The following is a 16962-nucleotide window of genomic DNA, read 5'->3' on the forward strand; positions in this document are numbered from 1 at the left end:
TTCTGGGGAAGGAAGTGGTGACTACCAGAGTTTTCTACCCTCCACATGCATGTATACATATAGGCAGTCTCCATCTCATATATAGTCGCTAATATAAGATGTGATCCACAACCCTTCTGGCTTCCCCAGGCTGCTGGTGGATAGAGAGGAGGAGGTGGATCTCAGGAAGGGAAAGGTCACACCATCAGACTTCTAAGAGAGCCCACATCTTTGGGGCCTAGGCTAGTCTTCCAGGATCCTTACCTTTTGGGTTTCAGGTCCAATTACTAGTTGACACCTTAGGAGAATGTGCTAATTATATTCTAATTCCTTTCCCTAATAACCCTCTTTTTTCACTTGACTTTGTCTTCACTCTCCTTCCCCCCTCTCAAACACACCAAAAGGTTGACCTTCCCATTCCTGAATCTTCCAGGTCTACAGGGCAGAGAGTTGACCTGATTCTGGGTCTCTGGTCCTCTGTTTTGGTCAATGTGTCTTTGAGCCACTTTCCCTTCTCTTGCTCTTCTTTAAACACAGGTTGTCCCTGGGAACCCTCTATATTTTTGTCTCTGCACCCCTCCTTGTGTCTCCAGGTTTAGGAATCTCTTCCAATTTTTTCCCCCTACATTTAGGGGTCTCTCTTTGTTTTTCTGAGGCTTCACCTCTGGGCATACCCAACGCAACAGTGAGACACATGGGGATGGGAAAGGGAGTAGAACTTCCTTCCTGCCCCCATCCAGAGGCGCCTGCAACCTAAGGATGGGTAGGTAATGCAGGGCCCGGCTATGGCCGGGTCGCTTCTCATTCAGGGCACAGGCACCTGGTCGATGCCCGGCTGTCCGCCCCTCTCCCCACCCCCAAGCCGCCCTCCTCCAAGCTCCCGCCCCCTCCGCCCGCCCGGAAAAGGCAAATTTGACATTTTTAAATCCCGAGCCTTGGAGGGATCGATGCGGCCCAGGGGCCCCGCCCGGGGTCGATATTCCTGATTGGGAAGCGGCCGCTGAGCCGAGCGCGTGTAAATCACCCGGACGGGGGGAGAGAGGGCGGGAGCCGACAGCTTCCCAGACGCTGGGAGCCACCAGAGGTTCCGGCCCGACCCCACCCCAGGGCAATGGAATGAGGAGACAGATAGGCCTCAGACCCGGAGACAAGCCCTCTCTTGGACTCCCGCCTCCCCCGCCCATCTCTAACTCTGTGGGCCGGCTCCGGTCTCGCTTCAGCGGCCGCCACCCTCCGTTGCCCCTGGAGCCGCCGGGGAGGCCGGTGTCGGAGCCAGCCATGCGGCGGCTTCTCTCTGGCCGCTCCCGCGGGGCCTGGGCTTCGGCGGCGGCTGTCACGAAGCCGACAGGCCGGGCCGGCCGGGAAGGGGAGGGTGGCGGGGGAGAGGTGGGGTGACGGCTGGCGCGGATATGGCTCACAGTGGGCGCGCAACAGATGTTTGCGGGATTGAGGGACAGCAAGGCGGCGTGGGCACCGCGCGGCGCTGAGCCGGGGCTGAAGGCGCGGGTGGGGGTTGGGGGCAGCCCAGACCTGTTGGGGGTGAGAATCTGGCCTTCTAGCGGGGGTGAGCAGGCACCCCTGGCGCTCAGGGGAGGCTGAGTTGGATAGACCACCCTCAACCCCGCCACCGGTCAGTGAACCAGGGTAGCAGAGAACAAAAGAGAATGGGGTTGAGAAGGCAAGTTCGGACCCCCCTACAGCCGCCTCCGCAGCTCCTACCCTCCAAGCCTCTCATCTCGCGGTTGGAGAAACCGAGGCAGCGGAGGCTGAGAAGGGTTAGGATGGTTAAAAGTGATGTCAGCCACGAGGCTGGGGGAAGCAACCAGAATTCCCGCGTGGGTCTCTGGATTCACCTACCCGCCCCGGGTCCTCTTGCGGCTAAATACACCGCCACGTTCCCCGTATCCCCACCCCCCGCCACCGCAGCTCAGACCCTTCCCTCCTGCTTCAGCTTGTCAGATCACCCACCCTCCCCGGCGCCAATCCCCACCTCGCGCCAGTTTATAGAACAACAATTTGGGAAAAACAATCCAGGCCGAGTGACGGCCCCGTAATTGTGACAAAGTGAGTGCGGGCGGCTGGAGAGCGCGCTCGGGCGGGAGCGCGGCGGGGCGAGGCGGAGGTAGGGGCGCCTCCAGTTTGCCCCCCACCCTCTCGTTCTCATTCAGGTCATCTCCCATCCCTCTCCTTGACTCTTCTCCAATTTTTCTTCTCTCGGCTCCTCGCGCCTCCCCTCCCTTGTTCCTCCATCGCTCTTTCCCTTTCCTCTCGGTAACTGCTCTTCTCCAGCCTCCCCCCCCCGCCCCGCCCCGCCCCGCCCCGCCGCAGCCCCTCCCCCGGTGCGCTTTTCCCGCTCTCTCGCTTCTCGCTCTCTCCTCCGCCCTCCACTAGTTTCTTCATCTTTTCCTCGTGCCAGTCCCTCTTGGGACCCTGGCCCCAGCCTACAAATCCACTTCTCTCCCTCCCCAGTCCCGGCTTCCTGAGGTCGAGCCCTGAGCTTCCCTCCTGGGTCCCCACCTTCTGGGAGGCCTGCGCAGCCGGGCACACAGGGGGTTCCTCCCGCCCCAAAGCGACGGCCCCCAGGCCCAGGCGGCCTGCCTATCCCCTCCTACTCCCGTCGCTGCCTCTCCCACCCCTGTATCTGCGCCCGGAGCCAGTTTGTTTGTCCAGCGGCGGCCTCCGCCGCTCGAGCTGTTTGCGGAGCTTAGCGCGCCGCCGCGCAGTGCCGGCCCAATTAAGTCTCATTCATTATTCAGCGCCCCAGTGCTCCTGCGCCCAGCAGCTGGCGGCTCCAGCGTCACTTTGATGCCCCTCCCAGCCCTGGCCCCGCCGTGAGTCCTAGGGAGCAGACAGAGAGAGCTGCTTTCCCTCCTCGGACCGGGAAGAGGACTGAAGGGGCTGGGAATGTAGGAGGGAACAGAATCTGTCGACTGTGGGGAGGCAACAGGGGCAAGCCCTCCAGGCCCACCCCACCCCCAAGTCAAAGATGGGGAAACTTGAAGATCCATGCTTTTTCTTTACAGAGGAGGAAACAGGCGCCCCCCTCACCACCCCCCCTGCCCGCCAAAGCCAAGGTCACGTAGCAGGGTTGGAGCCCACGACATTGAAATGAGGGGATCTTGCATCCCACTTCCATCCCAGCATTGAGGCGGGAGGACACCGCAGACTATTCTCCTGGTGGGAAGGCCCTCACCCCCATCTTTTTTTTGCTCCTGGTTCTCTCTCGCGCCAAAGTCAGCGAGATACAGCTGACTTGGGGTTCCTGAGGGATTCTCAGGTCTCCGGCTTGGATCTAGATGTATTGCCCCTGACTGGTTGGCCTGGAGGCGGGGCAGTGAGGCAAACTTGAGGGGAGAGCCTCTCTCTGCAGCCTGTACCCTGGTGTCTCTGCCTTAGGCAAATTGGAAATGAAGCCATCCAAGGCAGTCTTGAACGGCAATGGAGTAGGGAGAGAGGACTGCAGCCTGAGGTAAGGGAGGAGCCACCCTCCCATTTGTGGGGGTGCAAAGCGGTGACCGAGGGCTTCTTTTTGCTTTTATAGGCCCCCCAACCCGCCCCGCCTCGCCCTAGGCTGCTTTGCCCCAGCATCTAGACAAGGTGAATCTGGGGATCCGCCCGACACCTCCCGTCCGCAAGCGGCAGCGCCACCTGGTGGTCGTCCTGTAGTAATGTAGGCGCTCTTGGCCTGGGGTGGGCGCTGCGCCAGCCGGGTTGAGCCTGGGGAGGCGGAATACGCCAGAAAAACCTAAAATGAAGTTTACCGGAGAGGGCAGGCGAGCGAAGCCCCAGCCTGAAAGGTGATCCCTAGGGGCGAGGGAGGGCCTTGAGGAGGAGGGGCCTGGCCAGGACGGCCCAACTTCCGTTGACACAGCAAACGCTGAAAGACAAAGTCCACTTGGATGAATGAGAGGGGCCATTTTGACTGTGGTCAAAGGAAATGTCTGATCTGGGAGCCGAGGTACCCAGGTACAGCTGCTCACCGTGGGACTAGCGGGTACTGGCTGGTGGGCCTGAGCCCCACAATATGGAGGGACTTTACAAGTTTTTCCTGGAAGGCGGTGGTTGAAATGTGAGGTGCCTGGGTCCAGGTCAAAATGTAGCTTTCTAGAGCTGGAGGGAACTCAGGACCTCTTTCAAGTTTGTCTTTTGTCAAGATTTCTTGGTCTGGAGAGATGGGAGGCTGGAGAAGGGCTAAAATCTCCGCCAGGGGTCTGTGGGCAGCCACAGTCCGAGTTGAGGTGGGGAGGGGTTGTATGGTAGGGGACTTTAAAAGTTGTATAGGAACTTTCCAGGGATAGTGTATTCATTTTTATTCACTCACCCCCACCCGCAAACCATGAGTCCTCCAGGAGGTAGGTGGCCTGAGGGGAGGTCTGCCATTTAAGCATACCCTTTTTTTTCCCCTGTGCTGAGTTCTCATTTACTCTACCGAAAGCACTTAAAACTTCTCCTCTAAATTTGGAGTCATTGTGGTTGTAAAGAACAGAGATGAGATTCTAGACCTAAGGATATGGGAGAGCTACCCAGGGACACTCAGGAAGAGCTGGACTTGACTAATACTGGAAGAAGTGTTACTGTGTTGGGGCCTGGACATAATCTTATGACTGCTTTTTCCCATGTCTTAGGGTCTAAGGATAAATCTGGGGCCATGACTGCCATGATTCTCACAGACGACTCCAGATTTCTGCATTCTAGGCAACGGCAGGTGCCACTGGACTTACTGTGAGACCCTTTTCCTAGAGGATGGCCAAGGGCCTCCTAATGACTTACACCCTCTGGGCTGTAGGGGGCCCTGCTGGTCTCCACCACCTATACCTGGGACGAGACAGCCATGCACTGCTCTGGATGCTTACCCTGGGGGGGGGTGGTCTAGGCTGGCTCTGGGAATTCTGGATGCTCCCAAGCTTTGTTGCTCAGGCCAACAGGGCCCAGGAGCAGAGGCAGGGCTCAGGAAGGGGGACACCCCCTCTAAGTCTCATTCGCTTTGTTGCCCAGATGATAGTGGGCATGTATTTTGGCCTTGTGGCTCTCATTAGCCTTTCCTTCATGGCCAGCTTCTATATTGTGGGCCTCCCACTGGCAGTTGGCTTAGGGGTCTTGCTGGTGGCTGCCATTGGCAACCAGACATCAGACCTAAAGAACACTCTAGGGGCAGCATTTCTTACTTCACCTATCTTCTATGGCCGCCCCATAGCCATCCTGCCCATCAGCTTGGCTGCCAGCATCACAGCCCAGAAGCATCGCCGCTACAAACCCTCAGTTGGGTCAGAGACGCTCAGCGTGCGGCTCTACCGCCTGGGCTTGGCTTACCTTGCTTTCACAGGCCCGTTAGTGCACAGTGTCCTCTGCCACACAGCTGTCACCCTCAGCTATGTGGCAGATACTCTTGGCTCCTTCTTGAGTTGGTTCAGCTTCTTCCCCCTCCTTGGGCGCCTTTTGGAGTCTGTCCTCCTTCTGCCTTTCCGAGCCTGGAAGCTGCTGGTAGGAGATCATGGCATCAGCAGCAGCTACTTCCAAGAGTGGGAGAAGCTCTATGAGTTTGTTCACAGTTTTCAGGATGAGAAGCGTCAGCTGGCTCTCCAGGTAAGGTTTCTTCCCTCTCATTGCTGTCTAAGATGGCTCCAGAAGTTAGACTAAGTCTCACTGGAGCTGGTGTGGAGGTACTGTTTTCATGTCTGCTGGGTCAGACCCCAGAAGGGTATCTTGGCTTCTTTGGGCTAATAAGGAGTGGGAAAAGATATATGTATATTATTTTCTTTTTACTGAGGTATAATATGTATATAAAGTACACTAATTTTGTGTAGATACCTATGTAACCACCACTCAGATGAAGGTATGGAATATTTCCACGATTAAGAAGGTTCCTTTGGGACTTCCCTTCCAGTCCAGTCATTAAGACTCTGAGCTCCCTTTGCAGGGGTCATGGGTTTGACCCCTGGTCAGGGAACTAAGATCCTGTATGCTGCACAGTGCAGCCAAAAAAAACAAAACAAAAAAGATTCCTTCATGCCCCTTCCCAATCTATACTCCTTTCCTGGGAAAGAATCTGTATTCAGACATCTATTACCATAGATTAATTTTGCCCATTCTTGGGCTTCATATAAATGGGATCATCCAGGGTGTACTCTTTTGTGTCTGAGTTCTTTCATTCGACATTATGTTTGTGAAATATACTCATACACGGGATTATAAATTGTTTTCATAGTTGTTTGATGTCCCATTGTGTGAATATACCACAATTTATCTATCCATTCTATTGTCAGTGAACATTTGGATTGTTTTCAGTTTGGGGCTATTCAGAATAAAGCTGCTGCAAACCCTCTTGTACATGATATGCTTATTTTGCATATATGTAAGAAGGAGACCTTGTCAAGGATGCCAAGTTCCAGGTTGGAAAATGGGCATCTGTGATTAATAGCAAATCCTGGTTCTTGCCATGAGATCTAGAACTTGTCCATGTTTCAGAAGGTTGGAATTCTAATCTGAGGCTCTCTGCCTTTCCTGCCAGCAAGTGGAAGCCAATTCTAGCCTGGTTTAGGAAGGTAGCAAGGAGAGGCCCAGGAGCCCTGACAACTTATGAGGTTCTAATTTGTTAGCTTCTGTTTCCCTAAGGTTTTTGGTCTCTCAGAGGGGGCAACAAATGAAGAAATACATGGCAGATACCGGGAGCTAGTGAAGACCTGGCACCCTGACCACAATCGGTACCAGATGGAGGAAGCTCAGAGGCGCTTCCTGGAGATCCAGGCTGCGTATGAAGTCCTGAGGCAGCCCAGGAAGCCCAGGGAATCCTGGAGGTGGGAAGAAACTTCCTTCTGAGGCTGGACTAGCAGAGTTGGATCGCTTGTCCCAGCACACTTTGGCCCAGTGAGGCAGCCCATCCCCATCAGTGTAAAAGAAACTGTCATTTGCAGTGTGTGCTCCTCTGTCAGTCATGTCTGATGCTTTGTGACCCTATGGACTGTAGCCCGCCAGGCTTCTCTGTCCATGGGATTTCACAGGCAGGATTATTGGAGTGGGTTGCCATTTCCTTCTCCAATCACTTGCAGTAGAGATGAGAAAACCTTAAAGAGGTGAGAAAACTATTGTGATTTTGAATTTCTGAATTATTGGCTATTGTAGTCCTGACTTTTTTCTTAATCCACATAGTGAAATGAAAGACATTATAAAACCAATAAAATATCTTTTAGAGACTAGACCACTTGATTTCACCTCTGGTATATTGATAGATCATGGAGGAGGTTTACTTAACTTTCTTTTTTTTATGTGCAAACCACCAAGTGAGGTGATTGAAGGAAAATATAAGGGTTCTAATACTTCACAAGATGTCCTGTGGCAAAAGGGATTTGATCTATTCTGTGGACTACCAAGGTGTAAGACTGGGGTTAAGTTTGAAAAGGCTGGAATTCTAATCTTTTCAGGAAAATATTTTAATTCCCCTTATAGGAGAACTTTTTAGAAGCTGTACTTTTTCAAAGAAGGAACAAGCTGCTGTGAGGTAGGGGCTAATCCCCCATCACAGACCCTTCTACTTGGAATATTGTGGTGAACCTTCAAACTTAACACAAGTGGTTGGACTGGCTGAATTGTCAGGTCTGCTTGGAACTTGGGATTTGATTTTGAGCTATACACCCTGCTCCCTAGTCATTTACAGTCTGGTGGGGGATAATAACACAGGTACACCTATCAAAGTCCACCTTATTCTATCTTTTGAACTGTGTCCTAAGAGGTGTAAATAGAATGTGTTAGAAAATTGCAGAAGGGATAGATGATACTGTTTTATGGGGACTCATGGGAAAATTCATGATTTTGTATTTCATATGGAAATGGCACCCCACTCCAGTACTCTTGCCTGGAAAATCCCATGGACCGAGGAGCCTGGTAGGCTACAGTCCATGGGGTCGCAAAGAGTTGGACACGACTGAGCGACTTCACTTTCACGCCTTTGTGGGGACTTTGGGGAAACCCTAGGGAACCAACAGCTTGAACATCTCAAGGGGGCCTTAACTCATTCCCAGTTGTAGAAGGAACAGCCCAGGATGCCTCAGTTTGAAGAGGAAGACTGGAGATCAGGAACATGATAGTAAAATCGTGTACTTTTTCTCCAGCTTTCTTTATTTGTGTGTACCATCCTCACACTTTCCTTTATCTGAAAGTTAACTCTGAGGAGTATATGTGCTTTTAAAAAGCAGAATTACTTTGGCTTGTATTCCCTACTGATTAAAAAAATGGCCCAATCAATTGAGAGGAATGAAATTTATAGATGTTTCTTTTTTCATCCATATATATAAAATACTAGCCAGTGAATTTATGTACTACAATTTTAAGACCAAATTTAACTTTCACACATTTTTCTTTTACTTTTTTGTTTGTTTTTTGAGGTCGGAATTGCTTTTTTTGGGGTGAGTTCGGCAGGCCTACCGTGGTCAGGTTAGTGTTCTTCCCTCGGAGGCAGCCAAAGCTTGCTGCCTCCTCCTGCCACCTACCTGAGTTAGTGGAACATGCAAAGCTCAGAGGAGCCGCCAGGGCCTGGGGCCGATGGAACAAGAGCGGGTGGCACCAGCTGGGCTGCCTCAGTCAGCACGGACCGCCCAGGCGGCATCCTGAGCCCACATGGGGGCTGAGGCTCCCTGGGAGAGGCAGGCAGTCAGGCAGGCAGCACCCCAGAGTTGGGGGCCCACAGGCCTTAGGGGGCGCCGGGCTCACAGTAAGCAGAGGTCTGCAGGATCCCAGCCATACCTGGCCAGCACGCCAGAGAGCTGGGCAGAGCCTTTCACCAGAAGGGTCTGTCTCCTACCCTAGGTCTGGGTCCTTGGGGCCTGAGGGACACAGAAGGCACTTACTAGGTGAGGCTGGAAGGCTGAAGCCAGAGGCCTGGGGTCTTGGGGGCCTGGATGGGGGCCTTCATCTTCCCTGAGGAAGGCGCTTCCTGAGCAGCCTAGGAGATTTGCAGCACGGCCTGCAAATCAGCAGGTTGGTCCTGGAGACCTGAGAGTAGCTAGTCCAGAAGGGCGGGCCGGGCGGGAAGAACCTTTCCCAGAGGGATCCTTGGGTAGATGCGAGGGCTAAATTGTTTAATTTACTCAAATGTTTCATCATATCAAGTTATTTTTCTTTTTTTTGTCATTATTTTTTATTGAAGTGTAGTTAATTTACAATGTCACACTTTTTAAAATTAATTAATTATTTCTTTTTGGCTACACTGTCTTCATTGCCGTGAGAGGGCTTTGTCTAGCTGCGGTGCCTGGGCTTCTCATTGCGGTGGCTTCTCTTGTTGCAGGGCACTGGCTGTAGGCATGTGGGCTCTAGAATTTGGGCTCAGTAGTTGTGACTCACAGGGCTAAGTTGCCCTGAGGCATGTGGAACCTTCACAGACCAAGTATTGAACCCATGTCCTTAACCACTGGACCCCCAGGGAAGTCCTGTCACACCTTTTTAAAGTGGCCAAAAAATTAATGTATGTATTTTCTTTGAAAAACACAATTTCTCAAATTATCACGTGGAATTTTAATAAGCCATTTTCATAAGCTATTGGTAATTTATTAACATGATATGTAGTACTACATCTGTAAAATGTAAATATATTAAAAATAGTCTATAAGGAAAAAGAGACAAAAGAGTGATTGGGGCTTTACTTGATTTGGAAAATTATTTTACTATTCTCAAATTTTCTTATGAGTTTTTGTTACAAAAATATATTTCAGTTTATTTAAATGAGAGCTATTTATGAGCAGTTTGTATTTTTTCCACAGGAGCAATGCTACAATAAATACCTTTAAACGTGTACTGGGACTTCCCTGGTGGTCCAGTGGTTGAGAATCTGCCTGCCAGTGCAGGGCACACGGGTTTGATCCTTGGTCCAGGAAGATCCCACATACCTCAGGGCACCTAAGCCTGTTTGCCACGACTACTGAGTCCATACTTCCTATAGAAGAGAGAAGCCTGTGCACCACAACTAGAGAAGAGTTCCTGCTGGCCACAACTAGAGAAAGCCCAAGCACAGCAAGGAAGACCCAGCTCAGCCAGAATAAATAAATAAACATGTGTGCTGCTGCTTTTTGCTTTTCTGAGGCTAGATTCCAATAAGTGATAAAGTGGGATCAAGCAGAATATATGTTTTAATACCTTGATTGCTATTATATCAGGTTACTTTTGGAAAAGACTAACAATCTACACTTTTACCCGCAGTACAAGTAGTCCTTTCTTTGTTACTGGTATGTACTGTTACCTCTTTGCAATTTTTTGCCAAGATGATGGGTGAGAGATAGTATCTGATGACTTCAATTTGCCTTTCTGTGATTTCTAGTGAAGGTCAGTATCTTCACACATTTTAAACAATTTGTTTTGTTTTGTTTGTTTGTTTTAATTTTGGCTGTGCTGCCACTGCAATGAGCAGCCCTTGCACTGCAACAGAGTAGCCCCTGCCGGCTGCGACTATTAATAGTAGAAAGCCCACCTGCAGCCAAAAATAAATAAGAAGAATCTTTCCCTTTTAGTGGGAAGCACTGTTTGGTTAAACCATCTTTGGATTTCATCTTCGCTCTTGTCCTAGCCTGTGAGCTGGTACTGAAATTGAGTGCTTGCCAGAACCAGGCTACCTACCTACCCCCAGTGGACATTTAGATATTCATGTATCTAATGGTGTAGCCCAGCCATTTTTTGAAAATAAAGAAATGGCACAAGTCACATGAATTTGGAACCTCTGGAAGAAAATTCTGCTTTGCCACCAACCTGGAATTAGAGACCAATTAGTCTCAGCACTAAGACTTTTCTGAGAATGTACTTCCTAAAGACCCTGACATAGTGAAAATCAGCTGAAAATAGAAATTCACTATGAAATAATTATTTTTAAAAAACCAACTAAGATATTAGCAGGTGAGAGATCTTTTTTTCTCTACCTGAGTTGATGTAAATGAAATCCAATGATGTTGTATTCTCCCACTCCTACAAATAAAAGTGTACAGAACCTTTAAAAAGTTGGAAGCAAACTGAGAAAGCCTCTCCCCCAAGTACTCATCTAGTGCAGTGCAAGGTCTAGAGATGACCCAGAGATGACCATCTTCCCAGAGATGACCATTCTGGCTTCTGAATTAATTGGAAATCCCATATGTGTCCCACCTTTTGGGCATCCTTAATTGCTGTTCTTTTTTAAACATTTTATTTATTTTTTAATTGAAGGATAATTGCTTTACAGAATTGTGTTGTTTTCTGCCAAACATCAACATGAATCAGCCATAGGTATTTTGTTGTTCTTTTATTGCACTGAAATTTGCTTCCCTGAAATTTCTTTCTAGATTTCCCAATTCTTGTTACAAAGAATAAAAGCCTTTAAGAAACCTTAAAAAAAAAAAAATATATATATATATATATTTATTTATTTATTCACTTATTTGGCTGTACCAGGTCTTAGTTGCACCATGCAAACACTTAGTTGCAGCATATGGGATCTAGTTCCCCAACCAGGGATCAAACCTGGGGCCCCCTGCATTGGGAGTGAGGAGTCTTAACCACTAGACCACCAGGGAAGTTCCAGAAACTCTTTCTTGATAAGAACTTGCCCTTCCCTTCATGTCCCTCTAAATTTTCCCTTTTCTAGATTAAACATTGTCTTGTTTAAGGATGCACTGTAGTTTGATAGAAAGAGATGGATGAAATGAGAAGATGGGGTTTTCCTTCTGCCTCTTGCATGACCAGCCTGCTGACTTAGAATGAGCCACTTTACCATTATGGGCCTCAGTTTTTTCTCTGTTAGGTGAGGAAGTTGAATTTAGATAACCTTTAAGATTGCTTTCAACACTGGATTCTGGGTTTCCAACTGTTTGGATGAGGCTTGTGTTAAATAGTTTGGTTTCACATCTCTCTGCCCTCTTGTGGACACTGTCGTGGAAAAAAAATAAAATATTTACTTGCTCAAAGAACAATATCATGGCCACCCCCCAATCAAAAATTCACCTGTATCAAACTCTGTTTTCATTTATTCATGTTCTCTTTTAGTCCTCATCCATAAATGTACATATCGTATCAGGGATATAGTCTTATAGTCTTTCCCTTCCCTAAATCATAGGCATTGATATATATTACTAGGAAGATGTCATATGTATGTAAATATTTTTTTACTGAGCTATAATTCACATACCATAAAATTTACCCTTTTAAAGTATACAATTTAGTGATTTTTAGTATATTTATAAGGTTGTAAAGTCATCAACACTGACTCCAGACCATTTTAAACCACCTTAAAACAAAATCCCATACCTATTACAATTCTCTCCTCTCACCAGACCCTGGCAACTACTAATCTACTTTCTGTCTCTATAGGTTTGCCTATTCTGGACCTTTTAAGCAAATAGAATCATACAATGTTTCCTTTTGTGTCTGGCTTATTTCACTTAGTATACTATTTTCAGGATTCATCCATGTTGCAGCATGCATTATTATTATTCTATATTTTTACTTTTTTTTCAAACAGCATAATTATACTTTAATGCTATGTAATATTCCCTTCTTGGGAGACATTTAATATATATATATATATATATATTTATTTGATACATATTTGTTGTTATAAAGAATGCTGCATCAATATTTTCATGTTTCTAATTCATCTATTCTTTTGAATTATTTCAGAATAAATTCCCATGGGTGGGATTACTGGGTCAAAGGGTATGAACATTTTTATGACTGTTGTCAATATTGCTCTTAAATTGTGGTGCCCAGAACTAAATGCAATTCTCAGATGTGTTCAGACAGAACAAGGTACTGTGGAGCTATTAAGTTCTCAAGGTCTGGACAATATATCATCCTTTATATCAAGCAGTCTAAGAATTTATTAGCTTTTTTGGAGGGGGGTGGTTTCTCATGGAGCTTATAGCCAGCTAAGGCCCTTAGGACTTTTCCTAGGCACTGTGTCTTCAAGCTGAGTTTTCATCTACTCTGGGACTTAGGAGGCTTTTGAGGACTCCCTGGCTGGAATTTAGTATTTCTTTGTTTTCTTTTTTTCTCTAACAGTGAGTGTGTGGCCCTAACAAGCCAGCAGGTCTGGGTTTATTGCAGTATTCGATGAGAACTGCAGATGGCGCCTTAAGGCTGTCACAGGGTAAATTATGTCCCTTCACTTTTTTTTTTTTTTTAAGAATCTAGTGGTGGTACCTCCTTCAGTTCAGTTCAGTTCAGTTGCTCAGTTTTGTCCAACTCTTTGCGACTCCATGGACTGAAGCACACCAGGCTTCCCTGTCCTTTACCAACTCCCGGAACTTACTCAAATTCACGTCCATCAAGTCAGTGATGCCATCCAACCATCTCATCCTCTGTCGTCCCCTTCTCCTCCTGCCTTCAGTCTTTCCCAGCATCAGGGTCTTTTCCAATGAGGTGGCCAAAGTATTGGAGTTTCAGCTTCAGCATCAGTCCTTCCAATGAATATTCAGGACTGATTTCCTTTAGGATGGACTGGTTGGATCTCCTTGCAGTCCAAGGGACTCGCAAGAGTCTTCTCCAACACCACAGTTCAAAAGCATCAATTCTTCAGCCTTCAGCTTTCTTTGTAGTCCAACTCTCACATCCATACAGGACTACTGGAAAAACCATAGCTTTGACTAGATGGACCTTTGTTGGCAAAGTAATGTCTCTACTTTTTAATATGTTGTCTAGGTTGGTTATAGCTTTTCTTCCAAGGAGCAAGTGTCTTTTAATTTCATGGCTGCAGTCACCATCTGCAACTAAGTACCTCCTTAGTCGGTTCATTACCGGAGTTCAGTCCCCTCCCTTTGTTGGGAAGGTTAGAGAAACTGAACTTCAAATTAAATGTTTTGTAGATGTCATTTGATCTTTTGAGAAACTCTGGGGGTAATCTCAGAGCTTTGCTTGAACACAAATTTCATGCCCCTGCTTTGGTTTTTGAAGTTCATATCCCAAGAAGCTGATTTTTTGGCTTCTCTTCATATTCCTTGCCATCTCTTCCTCTTAGTGGCAAGGGATTGAAACTCGTTCAGTTAACAGGTTTTGTTTGTTTAGCTCAGGTGGGTTCTAACAACAAATGCAGAAAAATTACCTAGGGTTCCCGCTAAATGAGGTTATATTTCAATAATTTATTGCTTTCTTCATTTTCCTTTCTTCCCAATTCTCTTTTTCTCCACCTTTCCTCCATCTGCTACTTGCAAACTATTATATTAATAATTTTCAGCAAGACCTTGGATTTCCTGGATTTAAACTTCACTGATAAGTTTCAACAGAATAGAGCAGTGCCCTTTGTGGGAAGAGTTGGAAGGGAATGATTTTAAAACCCATTCTGTGCCAGACCTTAATTCCATTTTGGGATAAGAAGGGTTGCAGGGAACATCCTCTGCTGGGCAGTGACTAACTTAGCATGAGAGCCTGGCTTTGCAAGCATCACTTAAAGGGACATTTTTCTGACCATCAATAGGTCAGGCGCCTTTCAAATGAATTACTGTCAGGAAAGGAATGGGAAGCGTATAGAGGAAATCTAGGTGTCGTCTATTCATGTATTTCCCAGTCACAGATCTGAGGGCCACTGAGGCTCATGTTACTCCCCCGCTTCTCCTTCCTACCTATAATTACCAGTTTGAACTTGGCTTCTCTTTTTAAAAAAAAGATTAAATTTTATTTATTTATTTATTTTCGGCCGTGCTTGGTCTGTGTTGCTACACACAGGCTTTCTGAAGTTGCGGATGGTGGGGGTGGGGCTACTTTCTGGTTGGGGTGTGAGGGCTTCTCACTGCAGTTGCTTCTCTTGCGGAGCACAGGCTCTAGAGTGCAGGCTCAGTAGTTGTGGTGCACAGGCTTAATTGCCTTGCAGCATGTGAAATCTTCCTGGACCAGGGACAAGCCTGTGTCCCTGGCAGGTGGGTTCTTAACCAGTGGACTACCAGAGAAGTCCATTGGCTTCTCTTGCTATCTTCCCTTTCATTCCTGGGGTCCACAATAAAGAGTGTATTTACTGCTTTTCTATGTAATTTGAGTTGAAAGCACTTGCTCATTTTATATTGTGTGACTGGGAACTCTTAGCAGTCGACTTTTTTTGTACAGCCAAGAGACTGATCACTTCAGACCCATCTCCCTTCAAACTCTAATTCTCTGCCATCAGTGTGTTTCTTGTTCTCATGTTCATGTCTTTGCTGATGTCAGTCTTCTGTAATTCTTTTTCTCCTCTGCTAATCCAAATCTTTATACTTCTTTTATGATCCAGCTTAAGGTCTATCTCTAAATGATGCCTTCACTGATTAGGTCCATCTCCAGTAATCTTTCCTCTTTGAATTCCTTCAGAATTCGTGTCCACTTTGTACTGTTCTATCAAGCATTTTCTTACATGTTGCCATATAATCATTCTGTATCTCATGTTTTTGAGTCTGGTCTCTTTGACTGTACTGAAGGACTGTTGTTCAGTTGCTAGGTCGTGCCCAACTCTTTGTGACCCCATGGACTGCAGCATGCCAGACTCCCCTGTCCTTTACTGTCTCCTGAAGTTTGCTCAGATACATGTCCATTGAGTTGCTGATGCTATCTAACCATCTCATCCTCTGCCAACCCCTTCTCCTTTTACCTTCAATCTTTCCTAGCATCAGGGTCTTTTCCAATGAATCAGCTGTTCGCATTGGGTGGCCAAAGTATTGGAGCATTAGCATCAGTCCTTCCAATGAATATTCAGGGTTGATTTCCTTTAAGATTGACTGGTTTGATCTCCTTGCTGTCCAGGGGACTTTCAAGCGACTTGTCCAGCACTACAATTTGAAAGCATCTATTCTTCGGCACTCCTCCTTCTTTATGGTCCAACTCTCACATCCGTACATAATTACTCGAAAAATCATAGCTTTGACTATATGGGACTTTGTTGGCAAAGTGATGTCTCTGCTTTTTAATATACTGTCTAGGTTTGTCATAGCATTCCTTCCAAGGAGCAAGCATCTTGTAATTTCATGGCTGTTGTCACCATCTGCAGTCACTATCTGCAGTGATTTTGGAACCCAAGAAATTAAAATCAGTCACTGCTTTCACTTTTTGCCCATCTATTTGCCATGAGGTGATGGGACTGGATGTCATGATCTTAGTTTTTTGAAAGTTGAGTTTTAAGTCAGCTTAAAACTGGCTTCACTCTCCTCATTCACACCCATCAAAAGGCTCTTTAGTTTCTCTTCATTTTCTGCCATTAGAGTGGTATCATATGCATATCTGAGGTTGTTGATATTTCTCTTGGAAATCTTGATTCCAGCTTGTGATTTATTCAGCCTAGCATTTTGCATGATGTACTCTGTATATAAGTTAAATAAGTAGGGTGACAATATACAGTCTTGTTGTACTCCTTTCCCCAAAATTTTCAACCAGTCCATTGTTCCATGTCCAATTCTGTTGCTTCTAGACCCTCATACAGGTTTCTCAGGAGACAGTTAACATGGTCTGGTATTCTTATCTCTTTAAGAATTTTCCACAGTTGGTTGTGATCCACATAGTCAAAGGCTTTAGTGTAATCAATGTAGATGTAGATGTTTTTCTGGAATTCCCTTGTGTTCTCTCTGATCCAGCAAATGTTGGCAATTTGATGTCTGATTCCTCTGCCTCTTCTAAACACAGCCTGTACATCTGGAAGTCCTTGGTTCACACACTGCAGAAGCCTAGCTTGAAGGACAGAAGGACTATCTTCCCTCAATGCAAGTAACAGGACCTTTACTAAATATGCTAAATTTCTGTTTAAGGGAGTTTGGGTTTTTTTGAGCATGAGCCACCCATTCGTTTTGCTTGGCGCTGCAATAGACCTTCCTCTCCTACAAACAAACCCCTGCTATTTAACAATTGAGGCTTGATGTCCTTGTTTGTTAAATGAGGACAGTGATGCTTGCCTCACAGGGATGTTGAGACATTCGGATAAGATGTGTTGAGGGCACTTTATAAACTCTAAAACATTTTACAGAGGGTGGCATTATCACTTTTTAAAAAATGGTGACAGACTGTATAGATGAAAGAACATGCTAAAATTCC

The 16962-nt window shown here is 46.8% G+C and overlaps 1 protein-coding gene and 1 non-coding gene across 3 annotated transcripts; one reads left to right on the forward strand and one right to left on the reverse strand.

Annotated features, from left to right (window-relative positions):
• Positions 1–3166: 3166 nt before the first annotated feature.
• On the forward strand, positions 3167–11294 carry DNAJC22 (DnaJ heat shock protein family (Hsp40) member C22). 2 transcript variants are annotated; one of them, XM_005896398.3, is made up of 4 exons: positions 3167–3945; positions 4605–5562; positions 6592–6773; positions 9729–11294. In XM_005896398.3, the coding sequence occupies exons 2-4, from the start codon at positions 4723–4725 to the stop codon at positions 9790–9792; spliced, it is 1086 nt and encodes a 361-aa protein (XP_005896460.2). In that variant the 5' UTR covers positions 3167–3945; positions 4605–4722; the 3' UTR covers positions 9793–11294. The 2 variants fall into 2 exon arrangements, 1 of the variants encoding a protein (XP_005896460.2); XR_011464113.1 differs by having other exon boundaries at positions 3169–3945; positions 6592–7049.
• A 133-nt stretch (positions 11295–11427) lies between these two features.
• TRNAG-CCC (transfer RNA glycine (anticodon CCC)) lies at positions 11428–11501 on the reverse strand. The gene has a single exon. It is a non-coding gene; the product is annotated as a tRNA-Gly (tRNA).
• Between the last annotated feature and the right edge of the window lie 5461 nt (positions 11502–16962).

Source organism: Bos mutus, chromosome 5 (assembly GCF_027580195.1).
Source record: "Bos mutus isolate GX-2022 chromosome 5, NWIPB_WYAK_1.1, whole genome shotgun sequence".
NCBI lineage: Eukaryota > Metazoa > Chordata > Mammalia > Artiodactyla > Bovidae > Bos > Bos mutus.